The sequence below is a fragment of the Mustela erminea genome, chromosome 19 (assembly GCF_009829155.1).
Source record: "Mustela erminea isolate mMusErm1 chromosome 19, mMusErm1.Pri, whole genome shotgun sequence".
In the NCBI taxonomy this organism is placed as follows: Eukaryota; Metazoa; Chordata; class Mammalia; order Carnivora; family Mustelidae; genus Mustela; species Mustela erminea.
The window spans coordinates 42,160,991-42,178,703 of NC_045632.1; the positions used below are offsets into that span (position 1 = coordinate 42,160,991).

Sequence of the window (17,713 nt, forward strand, 5' to 3'; positions counted from 1 at the left end):
CACTTTCACTCTCTCTCAAATAAATAAGTAAAACCTTTTTAAAAAAATTAAAATTAAAAAAATTAAAAATTAAACATGAAACAAAGAAATTTATAATTTTTTTTAAAAGATTTTATTTATTTATTTGACAGAGTGAGATCACAAGTAGGCAGAGAGGGAGAAGGAGAAGCAGGCTCCCCACTGAGCAGAAAGCCCAATGTGGGGCTCGATCCCAGGACCCTGAGACCATTACCTGAGCTGAAGGCAGAAGCCCAACCCACTGAGCCACCCAGGTGCCCCAGAAATCTATAATTTCTAAATGGGCATAGGGCTTACAGGTTTTTTTCTGTTTCCTTTTTTTTTTAACCCAAGAAACTGATTTTAATTTTTTTATTTTTATAAGTAAGCTTCACACCCTATGTGGGGCTCAAACTCGCAACCCCAAGGTTGAGTCAAGCGCTCCACCAACTGAGCCCTCCACGCACCCCTTTTCTGTTGAGATAAATTTATATATACATATACATTCACATTTTTCCAAATGCACAAATCATAAGTGGACTACAGTTTTAATAAGAAAAACTCAAAATTCCTTTAGAGTTTAATTTTCTTGCTATTATAATTTTAAAAGATCAAAATTGATAAAATAGGGGCGCCTGGGTGGCTCAGTGGGTTAAGCCGCTGCCTTCGGCTCAGGTCATGATCTCGGGGTCCTGGGATCGAGTCCCGCATCGGCCTCTCTGCTCAGCAGGGAGCCTGCCTCCCTCTCTCTCTCTCTGCCTGCCTCTCCGTCTACTTGTGATTTCTCTCTGTCAAATAAATAAATAAATAAAATCTTTAAAAAAAAAAATTGATAAAATATGTGTTCAGATAATACTTAACAACAACAGTACCTTTCCCCTCCTGTGGTCTTTAGTAGACATCATCACCATCTACCTAGATCTCTTCCCTAGGAACCTGATGGTTGTCCCAGCCTTCTTTCTTTTTTTTTTTAAGATTTTATTTTTAAATAATCTCTGCCACCCAAAGTGGGGCTCAAACTTATAACCTCAAGATCAAGAGCTGCATGCTCTTCCGACTGAGCCAGCTGGATGCCCCTATCCTTGATTTCTTTCTTCTTTGGCCCAACATCAGTTATGCCATATGTCCTAATATCACAGTCTCCATATGGGGGAAGAACAGGAATGTGTAATTTCAGTGACCGTTTAGAACTAGGCCAAGTTTTGTCACTTGTGAGCTGTGTGACTTTAAGCAAATAACTTAATCTCTCTGTGCCTCAGCATCCTGATCTGCAAAAAGGAGATATAATAGTGCCTACATTATAAGGATTTTGTAAAGATTATATGAAATAATCTACATTAAGGCAGGCACACAGCCAGCAACATTAACCCTCATTATTTTCTACCCCCTCTTCCCTATCCTTGTAACATCAGCCTTAGGTCAGGGGTTTGGTCTGTCTCCCTCACCTAGCTATACCACTGGAAATTTCCTAACAACAACCCTTTCCTACGATCTTTGCCCCTTCAAATCCATTCATTCTCTACCCCACTTCAGGGTACACATTTGAAATAAAATTTTCACCCGTCACTCTCTCACTTATAAGTCTTAAAAGGCCTACTAGCACCTGCCAACAGTTTATCCCCACAAGCCACCCCCTAACTGCCCAAGCAGATACTACTCCCCAGTGACACTACCAACACCAAGGGCTATCACTACACTAGCAGAGTACCTGGCTCAGAGCCATGCAGGAATACTGAATGAAAACTGGATGATGATTTAAGATTAAAAATTTGTAAGTAGAGGCATGCCTGGATGGCACAGCAAGTTAAGCGTCTGGTTCTTGGTTTTGGCTCTGGTCATGACCTCGGGGTCATGAGATTGAGCCTCTAGTCAGGCTCTCACTTAGGGCTGAGTCTGCTTGAGATTCTCTCTCCCACTCACCTCGCTCTCTCTAGCCCTCCTGCTCATACTCTCTCTCTCAAATAAATAAATAATGGGGCATCTGGATGGCTCAGTGGGTAAAGCCTCTGCCTTCAACTCGAGTCCTGATCCCAGGATTTTGGGATTGAGCCCCACGTCAGGGTCTCTGCTCAGCAGGGAGCCTGCTTCCTCCTCTCTCTCTGTGTATCTCTCTGTCAAATAAATAAATACAATCTTTAAAAAGGAAATAAATAAAATCTTTTTTAAAAAAATTTGTAAGTAAAGGTCTAACATCAATCTTGAGCTAATGCAAGCCTGCCTATGTACGACTCCGGTCTCCTGTAACACTGTTTACTTGGAGCAGTAGTCAGGTAAATGCCTTGTTTATTGTGTAGAACTGTACCTGAACTGTACCTAAGGCCTCTATGAAAATGTAATGAAAGATTGGGAGAGAAAGGTAGTATGACATCTATGTGTCACTGTGACCTATATACCTTGACTCGCACCTGTAGCAGCTCTACATGCCCTATGTGGGTTAGGGGGCAAAAAAAGCTACAGACTTGCTTTGCTGGTGGGCCTCCTAATAAAATAAAGAAGCTGTACCTGTTGTATCTCCTGCTCTGTATCCTTCTACAATGCTAAGTAAAGGAAATATTAGATTAATGACTATTGATTCTGAACCTGTAACCAGAGTTGTACTGTTAAAATTTATTTTGCAATTTTTTAAAAAGATTTTATTTATTTATTTAACAGAGGGAGCACGAGCAGGGGGAGCAGCAGAGGAAAAGGGAGAAGCAGGCTCTCTGCTGAGCAGGGAGCCTAATGTGGGGCTCAATCCCAGAATCCTGGGATCAGCATGGGTGGTTCAGTGGTAGAATTCTCGCCTGCCAGAATCCTGGGATCAGGACCTGAGCCAAAGGCAGACACTTAACCATCTTGGGCCACCCAGGTGCCCCACTCTGTAATTTAAAACTGACTTCCTATGGGGCTGGTGGCTCAGTCAGTTAAGTGTCTGCCTTTGGCTCAGGTCATGATCCCCGGATCCTAGGACCAAGCCCCATATTGCAGAAGCGGAGAGCCTGCTTCTCCCTCTCCCTCTGCTGCTCCCCCTGCTTATGCTCTCTCTCTCTCTCGTCTCTCTCTGTTGAATAAATAAATTAAAAATAATAATAATAAAATAAAATTGACTTTCTCAAATGCCAGGTTTCTAAACCTGGCTAAAGCAATTTGCTAAAGCAATCAATGACAAGCCCCATACATGCAACAGAATTACCTGGATGTTCTTTTATAATGATCCTCATATAACCAACTAGTCCATAAGTCCTACAGATCAAAAGAGGTATTTGTGAATTCCAGAGGACATCTGCTAAACGTAGTAATGTACTGTAAAGGAAAGCACAATAAATAAAAACATAAGCAAATGGATACAGGCCAAACAGGAAAATACCCTAAAATAAAGCAACTTTCTTACTAAGTAATAAATGCAAATACGTATCTGTTACATTTACACAAGCAAGACATGGATACACTGAAAAACAAGCAATTCCACAAGACTGCAGTCTCACAGAAAGAAATTTTGTCTTTTGGACTACAGGGACATGAAAGCCTTCTCTTTTGTATTAGGGAGAATATTATTGAAAGACACTTCTTTAACAAAGAGGAAAGTATTTATAAAATGCTTATCTACACCCCCAAGCACACTGTATAATTAATAAATTAATTAAAAAATTTTTTTAAATAAAGAATTTTAAGAACTACAGTCTTTGCAGAGAAAACAAAACTATGCAAATCTAGTAGGAGACCAAAATAAAAATGAAACATAAAAATTTACCTTTCAGGAAGCTGAGTTGCAACCACAATGGTAAACCTACAGAAAAATGAAGGATCATTGTCTAGAAGGTTTTCTGGACTCTAAATAGGACACAGAAAAAAAATTGAAAAATTTTACAATCATATTAAACATGGCAGAAACAGTTAAGCTATTTTAAAGATTTTTATTTATTTATTTGACAGACGGAGATCACAAGTAGGCAGAGAGGCAGGCAGAGAGAGAGAGGAAGGGAAGCAGGCTCCCCGCCGAGCAGAGAGCCAGACGCGGGACTCGATCCCAGGACCCCGGGATCATGACCTGAGCTGAAAGCAGAGGCTTTAACCCACTGAGCCACCCAGGCGCCCCAGTTAAGCTATTTTAGAACAAATGAGGCAACATGTTAGACTCCAATGATAAAGTATGTCAACTCTCAACTGAACATGAAGATACAAAGATTCAAAATTCTAAATACTGGGGTGCCTCACTGGCTCAGTCAGTATAACAGGAGACTCTTGATCTCAGGGTCATGAGACTGAGCCCCATACTGGATGTAGAGACTACCAAAATAAATAAACTCAAAATTCTGAATTCTTAGGGCTTTGAATTATTAAAAAGTTACATTTCCACACAGAAATAATAATGTGTAGGGGTGCCTGGGTGGCTCAGTGGGTTAAAGCCTCTGCCTTTGGCTCAAGTCATGATCTCAGGTCCTGGGATCAGGTTCTCTGCTCAGCGGGGAGCTCACTTCCCCCTCTCTCTCTCTGCCTGCCTCTCTGCCTACTTGTGATCACTGTCAAATAAATAAATAAAATCTTAAAAAAAAAAAAGAAAAATAATAATGCGTATACATATGATCTATTGCCCTCAAAACAAAGATCAAACATCTTTAAACTGACTTTATAACTATTCTGTGGGAAAGCAAGGAAAAATTTTTTAAACCCCTGATTTGTATTTATATCCAATAATCCTACATGGGGACTACACTTCTGTCCCTCCTCCATCTAGTCAGACTTAATAAGCTTTTGGACATATACTTACCTCTTCCACAAAACTCCCAGAGACATCGTTATTTAATTCTTGTAAGAATTCCATGGCAGCTTGAGCTCGGTTCTTTAAAAAAAAAAAAAAAAAAAAAGCATTTGACTTGAATTAGAAAAAATCTGGGTAAAATGTAACCCCTCAACTTACAGATCAAGCAAACATATTATAAAATTACCCAAATTTCATATATAGATATGACAATTCTGCTCTTCATAGTATTTAAACTAAGGCTCAACCACAATATTATTTTAAATATTACTTAAACGACTGTATTATTTGTACCCAACATTCCTGAGTACGCAAATGACCAGACAACCTTGGGTAGCAGGTAGAGATATTCTGGACCAAGTTTAGACTCACTACAACCTCCCACATTTATAATCCTATATAAGACAGGTCAAAGAAATAATCATTTCTGTTCAGAACATTGTATTAAGTTGACTATTATGGCTTCATAAGAAGATTAATATGGAATGTACAAAAACAAAAGATATGCTGCTAAGTCTTAGAAATTTTGTAAACCAGAATATTCCATGCTCTAAACATTTACACTTTATGTTAATCCCAAGTTGTAGCTTTAATACAGGATATAGCATAAAAACAAAGATAGTACTTTTAAGTTCTTAAACTACTAAGCATATAAAGATTTGCAAGATTTAAAAAAAAAGCTAATTTAACTTTCTTCTCAGAGAAATAATAAGCTCTTTCAAAGTCAAAACTTTTCAAGCAATCAAAACAGTGGCACGATTAGATACTCAAACACAACTATATTCTATAAGAAACAGGTGGTTTACCTTGCCGATGCTGCTTCTTTGAAGGAAAAAGCTAGAACAGAATTTAAAAAATTAAGGGCTTCTTTGACTACAAAGGGAAGGTTATTTGTAACACCAAGTATATTTCATTCATAATAGAACACTACCTATATTTTGATTCTAGATTTTAACCATCTTCCTGGAGGAAGATAACAGGATGAAACTTGTAATCAAAGACCAGGCTAATAAATCAATATTCCCAAAGTGTATGCCACGGAGTATAAATTTTATAAGATGCTCTGAGAGAATAAAAGTTCCCTGGCTTTACAAAGTTTGGCAAACACCACATGTTATAATTCCCCCTTAGAAATTAATAATAAATATAACACATGATATTAAGGTCTTATATTAGAGAAATGTTTAACTTCATTTGACCCATTTCCCAAACTCATTTGACCATGAAACCCATCTGCCCAATTAGCAGCTATTAACATTCCCTAGAGCCAGTATTCCACAGACCATACTCGGGATGTGCTATATTGAACTGCTTGCTTTTGCAGGTTAACTAAAACAGACTTATTCAGGTTTCTTCCCACACATACCCTTGTCATGTCTCAAGGCCCAGATCTCAGACTGGGTATCATTTTGTAGCATAAAATCAGTGGCTCCATAAGAAAAAGAAACTTTATTCTCATCACACACTGCCCTAACCAACCAAGTAAGCAAAGATAACAGGACTTTTTCTTTAAAGATACCAATAAAAGGATGCTGTTGCAGAAACACTACCACCCAAAGAAAAGATATCAGAGTTCAATATGAACTAATTCTGACTTTTCTTGTATGTACTCACTGTTGTCATATACTAAAAAATAAGAGAGATTCCAGCCTCTGAGTCCTGAAAAGAGCCTGAAATCCAAATCTTGCAATGCTTTGGAAGTCTGTATTATGATCATCTTTAAAAAATAATATGCAGACCATCTTTAAAACAGCACTTTCAGGGGCGCCTGGGTGGCTCTGGGGGTTAAAGCCTCTGCCTTCAGCTCAGGTCATGATCCCAGGTCCTGGGATCGAGCCCCACATCGGGCTCTCTGCTCAGCAGGGAGCCTGCTTCCCCTCCTCTCTCTGCCTGCCTCTCTGCCTACTTGTGATCTCTCTCTGTGTCAAATAAATTAAAAAAACTTAAAAAAAAAAAAAAAAAGCTCCACAGCATTTTTACAGAGACAGTGGAGTATACAGAGAGATATATATGGACTAAGCTCAGAAGAAACACAAATAAAAGGTAATTTTTTAATTCTTATAATCCAAAAATATAATTTTTTTCAGTAACACAATAATTTCAAATTATGTACTAACTCCTAGGGATCAATGCAAGGACTTAGGAATTATCTAGATTTCACAAATCAAGGAATAAGGATTACTCCTTTGCACTAATAACAACGATGAAGACAGTAATGGCAGGTACCTTTTATTAACGGTCTATCTGCCGGACATTATGCTAGCACTTTACCTATATTGACTTACTTCATCTTCACCATAATCCTAAACACAGGGATTATTTCCACCTGAGAGTCAAGTCACCTTCACTGAGGAAGTGAAGTTGGGATTTAGGCCTTAGCCTCCTGTGGCAGTGCACTGCCCTTCCTAACACACATGTGTTTGAAAAGAACAGAACATACTTATTTCCTGCATCTTCTCCGCTGACCTGATTTCCATCAATAACTGTAAATGAACCAATACCTAGAAGACAAAACAGAGTCAGTCAAGAACACATAGCTTCTAATTCAAAACCATATAGAGTAAATTGACTACCACAAAACTACATTACCTGGTAGTACCAAGTTTTTAAGAATTTCAGTTCCTGTGGCTGTTGCATTTATTAGGCAAACGTGCGCAGATTCTAAAGCCTCTTGCCCATGATCACCCCACAACCTACAAAGCAAGACAAAAATTCAACATTTCTAAAACTTCCACACAAATACAACTTTCTTATTTGGACGGTGATCTTAGACCTTCAGAGTGTTCTTGGACAGAATGACTGATGTGATCACCATAGTAAAACATGTGAGACAGGAAGAGCAGAGGTGTTATGGGGATTATACAGCTGAGTAACCTAAGACTCAGCATGATGCCTTGCATGATTAGAAGGGGGTCAAATCAGTACTAAAAACTTGGGTCTTCCAGCTCCTTGTCCATTACTCTTTTCAAGATAAATTACAGTACAGATATATTAGATACACTAACATTAAATAACTGCGTTAGACTTAAAACCTATTCCTCTATTTCATTTCTCCTTAAATTACATAGAGCCAGTATATTTAAGATCTTGACTAGAACTTATCACTGTGACATCTCCAAGAGTGAGAAAACCGAATTACCATCATCTGAAAAGCCTCACAGTGACTTCCACAGGAGTGCTTTAAACTACAACACCCAATGTTATTTTAATATCATGATTAATAAATGTATACATTATCAAACACAAAGATATAATAAAGATTAGAAATATATGTTACATATATTCGCACTGGCATATCATTAACAGGGCAAGGTGCATGATCACACATGTATCATGGCATCTGGCCCAGCCTGGTTACCTTCACCCAGAAAGCCTATTATTCTTCCTTGTCAGTATGGGAAGTCTGAAAGTCACCAGAAAAATGCCACAGTCTGGAGGACTGACAGGCTTTACTGTGCTTTCCCTGTCACTAATCTAAAACAGATGCCCTGTTATTGTTTAGGCAGTATGTCCTCCAGAGCATTTCACAACGGTTACTACTTCATTTGGTTTTTTTTATTCGAGGAACATCCATCTCTCCATTCCACTCTAAACTCCATGAGGGCCCACATAACTCCCTGCGTAGGCCACTGGAGCCCCAAATGCCTGGCACACTGCCTTGTCCAGAGTCAGTGATCAGTGAACAGCTGCCAAGTGAATAGAGGAATAACCTAGAAGAAACAAACAGATGGGAAACATCTGTTTTTTTTCTATGAAAGTAGGGCACACAGAAGACACTGACAGATATGGTTGATGGATGCTTGGGTACTCAGATATTGAGCCTAGAGAGAGTATTGGTGCATGTCTAGGTTACATGTTTCAAGAAAGAGGCCAGACAAGAAATCAATCCTCGTTGCTCCCTTGCTGGCTTAAGTCTGGAGAGCACGGCCTGGCTGACTGCTGCCTGGCTGTACCACCTTACTTGTAGCTATGACACTCCAAAACCGATAAGCAATTCTCACCATGAAAAGTAAAATTTGGTCCTTAACTGGATGGGACTCAGCAAAAATTCTCTTTTGTCCAGTTACTAAGTAAGCTAAAATATCTTCTCAGCTCTGTCTTGTATAGTTATATCTGAATTCAAAACACAAGCAATGCTAAGAATTTACAAAAGAACACAAGCTGGTTACAAGGGCTCTGTCACCTTGCTTCCTTTCCCAGAAGCTTAGGAGGAGAGTGCTGTGACTGAGAACAGGCTCTGAAAGAGCCACAAGGGCCTATGTTTACATCGGGGCTCAAACACATGGGACACTCTGGACAAGTTATCTAAGTTTCTCCAAGAAACTCCAAAAACCAAGAGAATGTCTGCCTTCAATGCTGCTCTCAAAATTAAGTGCCTAAAGCCCCTAACACAGAACTAGGCTGTAGGTGTATATGAGAGTTCCAGGGGACATATAGGGACATACTGTAATTTCTCCCAGCTTGGGGGGGGGGTGCTTGAAAAAGGATGGGGCCAAGCCTTTGTGTTACTTCCACTACCTTAACACATAGTAGATGCTCAATAAATAAGGAATGGGGAGTGTAAGGAGAAATGGCAAGGGAGAGGAATTAGCCAAGGACCTGTCTGATGGCTTAGACCTGCCGTGTCCACTAAGGTAGCCATCAACCACATTTGGCTACTGAGCTCCAAAAATGAGGCCCACTAGTGGGAACTGGGACGTGCCTACAAGTATGTAAAATGGGAGATTTCGAAGATGGTATGAAAAAAAGAGATAAAAAAATCCCTAATAAATTTATTTTATTCTATTTTTTAAATTTTATATTAAGTTTTAAAATGTTTATATTAAGTGTTAATATTTTGGATATACTGGGTTAAAGAAACTGTATTAAAATTAATTTCACCTGTTTCTTTTTTCTTTTTAAGGTAGCTACTAGAGAATGTGTAATTACATATGCGGCTCACACTCAAGACTGGCATTATATTCCTATTGGACAGCGCTGGCTCAGGACAATCCTTAACACTCGGCGCTGTTCTGGGCGACCGGGATGGGGTACACCCGATCCCCCGATTTTGCTAAATGAGGAGTGAGCGCACAGCGAGGCGGGGCCGGCTGCCGCCCCGGTCACCCGGCCGACGCTGGGACCGCGAACCTCGAACTGCACACCGCGTGGCGGGCGGGCGCACACCTCGGAGAAGGGGAGTTCCAACCCTCAAGGGCCACCCCAAGGCCCCAGGCCGGGGAGCCCCGAGAGTCGGCTCCCCAAACCCAAGACTGCCCGGCCCGGCCCAGCGGGAGGCCTGGAAGAGGCCCGACCGCGCCGCCCGCTCGCTTAGGCCCGGCTGGGACGCAGAGGAGCCCGCTGGCCGGCCCGCCCGAGTCGGTGAGCCCCGGCTCACCTCAGCTGCCGGTCGTACTTCTGCTCCTTGAGCAGCTTCCCCGGTTGCGCCATGGCCGCACCCGCAGCGCGAACAGCCGAGCCCCTGCTGAGTACCGCCACCACCTCCACGAGCACGCAGGCGCACTGAGCGCCCCCTTCGCAGTCTCTGCCTCCCGCGCGCCGCCCGCAGGGGGCGCCACCACCTCACTGCGCACGCGTCCCCAGCCCGCCCGCGAGTACACGACCACAGCCCACAGCCGGAACGCGGACTGAGGCGGGTCTATCCCTCTGGCTGCGTCCCTGCTAGTCGGCCAGTCCGTGACTTTGTAGGTGCAGTAATCGTAGGTAGGGCACTCGGGCTCTGGAATCGGGCAGATTGGTTTTTAACCACTTACTCTTTATGAAATCTGCTCTTTACCTCTTAAATCCTCTGTTTGTTCATCTGTGCAGTGGGGATAAATGGGTCTCCATCACCGGCTTCTGTTAGCCTTAAATGAGGTTTTGAATACACACAGAGCCAGGTTCACAAAAAATCCTGTGTGGATAGTAACTTTCATTATTATGGTCATTATTGTTCACTCATTTCTTCCATCCTCTCGTGCAATAAGCCCACGCAAGGTCTTGTTTCAAACCACAAAGTTAGCTGCTCCCAGCTGCAGATACAAAGACAAATAAGTCCGTGGCCCTGTTCTTGAGAAGTTCATAGCCTCCAGAAGGGAGAGGGACAGTAAGTAAGTACAATATGGCCCTAACCCTAACCCTTAAGCTGGGGTCCTGAAGGCTGTGCAGAGGAACTCTACCCACTCCCCTTCTTCCCTCTCCAAGAATGTTTCACATGGTGTGGGCAAGGAAACATGTCTCAGGCAGAAAGAACAGCAGGTGTCGTTCCTGGGAGGCAGAGAAGGCAGGGTAGGATGGAGGGTCTAAAGGAAGTTTGATGTGGTGGGGTGTTAGGTGAAGGGTAGGACATGGTCAGGGGAGGCTTGAGAGACAGCAGGGGCGAGGTTGTGAGGCCCTTTAATATAAAAGCAAGAAAAACGTAAAGCGCTCTATTTTCTGTAAAGAGCCACTTTTCAAGAAGAGGGCTGCCTTGTGGGGATGGGTGCCAAGGAAGAGATTTACCCCAAAAGAAAGGGGGAGAGCAGACTAGAAGTCAGAAGAGCAGCAGGAAGGGAGATGAGGGTTCTTTCCCTTCTATTTCCCAGACCCTAAAGGCACCTTTGGGTTAATAATGGCCTGAAATATGATGAAAATGAGCACAGATCCCTGTCCCAATGAACCCTGGCGTGGGAATGAGAGGAGGGACAGTTTGATGGTAATGATGCGGTAAAGTGATGGATATGATTCTCCTGGGTGATGTCCCCAGGATCAGGGTGGGGTACACCCTCTTATGACTTCCCTGGTCCCTACCCAATACCCATAGAATACAACTGATGGGAAACAAAGGCATGAGGTTCTCCCAGCATGTCATGTGCTTATGCTGTCAGATTTCCTTCTCCAGTTGGACAGGTGAAATATAAGGGATAATAAAATACACCCAGGGAATGTGAGAAGGTCAAAAGACAACAGGTGAGAGTCCACAGCTTGGCTTCTCATGCTCTGTGCAGTCATGGACTGCATGAAAGGAAACATCCCCAAATTTGGTGGGGGACGTCATAATGCCCATGCAGAATTGTATGAATTTGACAAGGGTTTGTGTTGGTGGTATCTGTAAAAAGATACCACGCAGCATTAGTTTCCTAGAGGTGTTATAACAAAGTACCACAAACTGGGTGGCTGAAAACTGTAGATTCATAGGGGCATCTGGCTGGCTCAGTCGGTAGAGCATGTGACTCTTGATCTCAGGCTTGTGAGTTCGAGCCCCACATTGGGTGCATAGATTACTTAAAAATAAAATCTGTGAGAAAAAAAAAATTCTTAAATATTAAAAAAAAAAACAACCTGACAGAAATGTATTGTCTCGCAGTAAAGCTCAAAGTCTGAATCAAAGTGTGGGCAGTATGTTTGTTCCTTCTGCAGCCTGAAGGGAAGAATCCTTCTTGGCCTTTCTAGTTCCTGGTGTTTGGCTGGTAATGCTTGGCTTACAGCTCCCCACACTTCAGTCTCTCCTTCCACTGGCCCCTGGTACTTGTCTCTCATGTCTCTGTCTGGATCTCTCCTCAAAAAGACATTGGGTCACCAATAAAGACACCCAGTCACATTGGGTCAGGGCTTACCTCCAGGTGACTCTGATGCACCCTCAAGTTTAATAACCACTGACCTAAGGGCTCCTGGGTGGCTCAATCAGTTAAGCATCTGCCTTTGGCTCAGGTCATGATCCCGAAGTCCTGAGATTGAGCCACGCAACGGGGTCCCTGATCATCAGAGATCCTGCTTCTGCTTCTCCCTCTTTTTTCCCCCCTCCCTCTGCCGTCTCCCCTGCTTGTGCATGCAGCCAACAAGTACTCTATCTCTCCGTCCAATAAAAAAAAAAAAAATCTGAAAACAATAAAAAACACCCACTGACCTAGCCTAGCCCCCCACTGAACAACACAAGTGGGAAAAATGAGCCCCACAACCACAGTAGGACCCCCACTTACTGAGTACTTACTACCTTCCAGCCTTGCCATGCACCATCTCATTTTGGGCTCACCAATGCAACAGATATGTTGCTCACCCCATTTCATAGACAAGAGAGCAGAGGCTTGGAGAGGTGAGTACTATTCCAAGGCCTCACAGCTATTAAAAAGTGGTACAAGGATTAGAAATAAATACCCCAGCAGATCTGGCCAGACCCCAGTCAGATCTATTATTTTACCCATCCTGGTTGGTCTTGGCTGGGGCAGACTAAATCCTTGGGCTCCCTGGCAGTTTGGGGCTAGCTCTGCCCTGAAAGAGCATACAATATGTGGGAAATCAGCCATAAAGAATGAGTCACACCCAGGACACCCTCCCTGGCCTCCACCACAATCTCTCTCTTCTTGTCCTTGCCTATCTTTGCCCTTCTCATTCTGGTGCTCTTTGGCCAATTTCTTGTCTTTCTTGCTCACCCCTCCCCTGAGGCAGGTGTGGCTCTGTAATGTTCACAGCTTTATCACCCAAGCCTGGCTCAGAATGTGGCACTAGTAAGGCTTCAATAAACATGTATTGAATGAAAGAATAAATTTTGGAAACTACTTCCACCGTACTCGCTCATTTTCAAATGCCTTACTGGCAATATGTGTATCATCGGTTTTGGCATTCAGCAGTTTGTCCCCAAGGAAATCATCAGACATACCCGCACAGATGTATAAATAAGAATGTTCACTGTAGTGCTATTTACATTAGTGAAAACTGGTTATTATCTATACATTAGAGCATTGTGCAATTATTAAGTGTCAAGTTCTCCAAGGCTGGCTGAGCAGGGAAATGCTTACTATAGGGCATTGGGTGAAAAAACCCATCACAAAGCTATACGTGTGACTCTGATTGTTTTTTCAGTAATACTAATACATATCTAAAAAGCCTGGCAGATGGCCACTAAAATGTTAACACTTTTGGCTCTTGGGTAATCATATGGCGAGTGGCTTTAATTTTCTTCTCTGTGTTTTTCTGATTCTTCCAAGTTTTCTACAATGAATAGGTGTCACTATTGTAATTGCAAAAGGAATGTTTGGGGTCCTAAATGTGTCCAACAAGTTAAGGAAAAGGGGGAAAGAATAGATGTTCTAGGGTCTGAGGAGTACATCCTTGACAGCAGGAGTCTCACAGACATCATGTTACCTGACCATCCTATTAGCCTTCTAGACTCTCTGTTCCCATTTTATAGATGAGAAGACAGGTTCAGAGAGGTAAAATAACCCACCCCAGGTCCCACAGCCAGGTATGCTGGAGGCCATGTCAGGGCTCATCCTATCCCACTGTTTGCACACACATACCTACATACTTGGAGTGGAAATATTTTTTTGTTTTTGTTTTAAGATTTTACTTATGAGGCGCCTGGGTGGCTCAGTGGGTTAAAGCCTCTGCCTTTGGCTCAGGTCATGATCCCAGGGTCCTAGGATTGAGCCCCGAATCCAGCTCTCTGCTCAGTGGGAAGCCTGCTTCCTCCTCTCTCTCTCTCTGCCTGCCTCTCTGCCTACTTGTGATGTCTGTCTGTCAAATAAATAAATAGACTCTTTAAAAAAATATTTTATCTTATTTATTTATTTTATTCTGGGGTGCTCCCCAGGCGCCCCAGAATTTTTTTTTTTTAATACAAAAAGCTGACCCTGTCTTAGTCCCACTGGCCAGCTTTGAATGTGGCGGCCCACCCTGGCAGGGTCATCCAAGCAAGGAGGAGACAGTATAAGGAATTAATCTTATTACCCGTGGCTTTCAAATATTTGTGAAATTTAAGAATTGTGACTGCAGTTCTGATTCATGGATCTTCAAAGAAAGCAGAGAAGATTTCAGGATTTAGAAAGGTGCAGGTTTGTACAGATTTGAAGACCAGTACCTTATAAGCTTGTAAAACAGGGGCTGGAAATATGATGGTAAACAAAACGGTTGGTTCCTGCTCTTGTCAGAAGCTAAGGTTTAGTGAGGAAGATAAAACCAAACAAACAAGCAACAAAGACCTATTTGAGATGTGGTGGTTTCAACAAGGTCTCAGTTTCCTCCCTTCTGCCCCATTAATTTGGACAGCTAATGCTTTCATATTTTCATATTTCATACATTACGGCCATAACACTTCACCATGCTGACCCTGCTCTGCCTTATATCATTTTTCTGGTTCAGTAGCTCCAGAAAAATGCTTGTTTGGGGCAATGTTAAATACTGCCGCAGTTTTGTGCGTTGCAACCATTTATGTTCGTTACAAGCAAGTTCATGCCCTGAATCCTGAAGAGAGTCATATCATCAAATTAATTGAGGCTGGTCTTGTACTTGGCTTACTGAGCTGTTTTGGACTTTCTGTTGTGGCACACTTCCAGACAACAGCCTTATTCTTGTACATGTATGTGGAGCTGTGCTCACCTTTCGTATTAGCTTGTTACACATGTTCGTTCAGACTATCCTTTCCTACCAAATGCAGCTCAAAATTGGCGGCAAACAAGTCTTCTGGATCAGACGACTGGTGGTTATCTGGAGGAAGTTATGTGGAGGAAGTGCATTTAGCATGCTGAATTGTTCATCACTTCTATCCAGTGGGAATTTTGGCACAGATATTGTACAGAAACTCCATTGGAACCCTGAGGACAAAGGTTACATGCTTCACATGATCACCACTGCAGCAGAATGGTCTATGTTTGTCTCCTTCTGTGTTTTTTTCCCTGACTTACATTGTGATTTTCAGAAACTTTCTTTACACGTGGAAGCCAATTTACATGGATTAACCCTCTATGACACTGTTCCTTGCCTTGTTAACACTGAACGAACTCGGATACTTTCCAGAGATTTATGATGAAGGGATAAAATGTATCTGTGATGGGGCACCTAGGTAGCTCAGTCAGTTAAGCATCCCAGGGTCCTGGGATCGAGCCCCGCATCAGGCTCCCTGCTCAGCAGAAAACCTGCTTCTCCTCCCTCTGCCTGCTGCTCTGCTACTTGTGCTCTCTATCTCTCTGTCAAAGAAATAAAACCTTAAAATATAGATTTGTATCTGTGATGATTGTGATTCTCAGGAATTTGGGAGAAATGTTCATGAAAGTTCTTTATTCTGCTCTGAAATTTTAACCAGTTAATCATGGCTGACAGTAATATTGATGAATACTGATAATCAAGAGACATGAATAAAGCCATTTGATAAGTTATTTTAAAGGGTATCTTCAAGAAGACCATGTAAAAACATTTATGCCTTACTTTTTTTTTTTAATCCCAGAAAATAAAACCAAAGGACTACAGAAAAAAAAAAAAAGAAAAGAAAAGCTATAATTTTGCTTTTAGAGTCTCCAGGCCACAAGGCTTCTGGCCTGGCCTGTAGGCCCTGTGCATAACATACAGCAACAAAGTCACATACAGTACCTAGGACTCTACTTGTTGGAACAGCATTGGACATCTGTTGTCTCAACCAATACTCACAGGATCCCCATGAGGTAGGCCGGGCAGGGACAATCCCTTCATCACCTTGTAGAGCAAAGACATTGTACCTTTGAGAGAGGAAGTGAGATCTGGTCAAGGCCACTTGAATGAGTTATGGCTGTTTAAGCTGCTCCTCCCCTCATCCCCCAGCCATTCATCATGGCCCTCATACCACCCACACCCTCTCCCTGCTCCCCCTCCCTTATAAACAGTAACATCTAGGAGCCACTAATGCCAGTGAGACCAAAGAGTAAACCTCTGGGCAGTGAAACCAATTCATTTTTAAAGACAGCCCATAACTGAGACAGGAGGCACCTGAATGGGGTTATCAGCTTTCCCAGATTGACCTGAATGGGCTGCTGGGGTAACGAGGGCTTTACCTGAAACGGGCAACACTGGGCAGAGCGCACTGGCTCCTCTCACCTGCCCAGCACTCCAGAACCCGGAGAAAATTGCTGAAGACAGAGTGCAGGAAGCAAAGAATTAGATAAACTTGGATTTGGTTGTTAAAGAGGTAATCGTTTCCTCCGGAAGGTACAAAGGAATAAGCAATGGTGTCCCTCCCACCCCCATTCCGCACCTTCCCCCACCCTTCCAGTCTCCCTGTCTCCTTCCAGGAGGCAAACACTCTCCCAAGCTTAAGTCCTTCCAGGGAAAGTCTTGCATGCAAATGACAATCAAATTTAAAATCCACTTCCTCCCCCTCTCCATGCTTTTAAACATGTTGAATGAGGGACTGGGCAGCACTGGACTTTTTATCTTTGCTCTGTCACTTGCTATGTTCCCTAACTCAATTTCCTGAAGGCTTACTTTACTCATTTGAAAAAAAAGGGGGCAAAAATCCATCTAGGGTTGCTGTGCAGATGAAATTGGTTGCAAAATTATATGCATAATTCCAACTTTTTAATTAAATACTACAAATAAATACGAACTAGGCCTGGGTCACTCTGAAGGAAGAAGTAGCTCTGTGAAGGACATTTGGGCCCCCTCCCCAGACCTGAGAGTGTTGCAACTCCCCCCAGGAGAAGGGACTGAGCAAGCTTTTGTCTTCGTGATCTGGGGATGAGAGTTCTGGCTTAGCCCTGGGGCCTGTCACATGCTGATTCCAAGGGCCCCATAGTGCCGAATCTCTATCAGAAGCCTCCTGCCCCCACCTGCCGGTCCTATTTCTAGTAAGGACGCCTTCCAGCTCCTGGGTCAGAGAAGAGATCTAGGCAGGGCTGTGAAGTCACTGACTGACCTTGACCCAGACAACCAGTTGTCAATTAATCTCCGCAACTCTAACTTGTGGAACTGAGGTTTGAGGCCAAGAAGAGGGAAACTGAGATAACCACAGAGTTGTGGGGGGGGGGGGGTCAGGCAGACAAGATGGCAGATTCCTTCACAAGGTCAGTGAAGAGCAGGGCTTGAAAAAGTCTCCTCTGGTCAAGGTCAAATGGCCCCTCTACCTCCTGTTGGGTACAGATCCCTGAGTGGGATCTTCTGTCTGTCCTTACATCAACCCCCCTATTTGTCTTCCCAAAACTGCCTGCTGAGGCCTACTCAGAGATGAGGCCTATCCTTGGCACAAGGCCACGTCCTAACATGAATCAGATTGGGTGG

The 17,713-nt window shown here is 42.8% G+C and overlaps 1 protein-coding gene and 1 pseudogene across 1 annotated transcript in view; one reads left to right on the top strand and one right to left on the bottom strand.

Annotated features, from left to right (window-relative positions):
- NAE1 (NEDD8 activating enzyme E1 subunit 1) overlaps nt 1–10,247 on the bottom strand; it is a 28,494-nt gene extending 18,247 nt beyond the window's left edge. The window contains exons 1-7 of the mRNA XM_032326617.1: nt 10,113–10,247; nt 7,325–7,428; nt 7,176–7,236; nt 5,542–5,572; nt 4,745–4,816; nt 3,728–3,807; nt 3,170–3,279 (exon numbers count right to left, since the gene is read on the bottom strand). Of these exons, the coding sequence (XP_032182508.1) occupies nt 3,170–3,279; nt 3,728–3,807; nt 4,745–4,816; nt 5,542–5,572; nt 7,176–7,236; nt 7,325–7,428; nt 10,113–10,165 (511 nt within the window). The 5' untranslated portion in view covers nt 10,166–10,247. The remainder of the gene's footprint in view (nt 1–3,169; nt 3,280–3,727; nt 3,808–4,744; nt 4,817–5,541; nt 5,573–7,175; nt 7,237–7,324; nt 7,429–10,112) is intronic.
- A 4,159-nt stretch (nt 10,248–14,406) lies between these two features.
- LOC116580344 lies at nt 14,407–15,872 on the top strand (annotated as a pseudogene).
- The last annotated feature ends 1,841 nt before the right edge of the window (nt 15,873–17,713 follow it).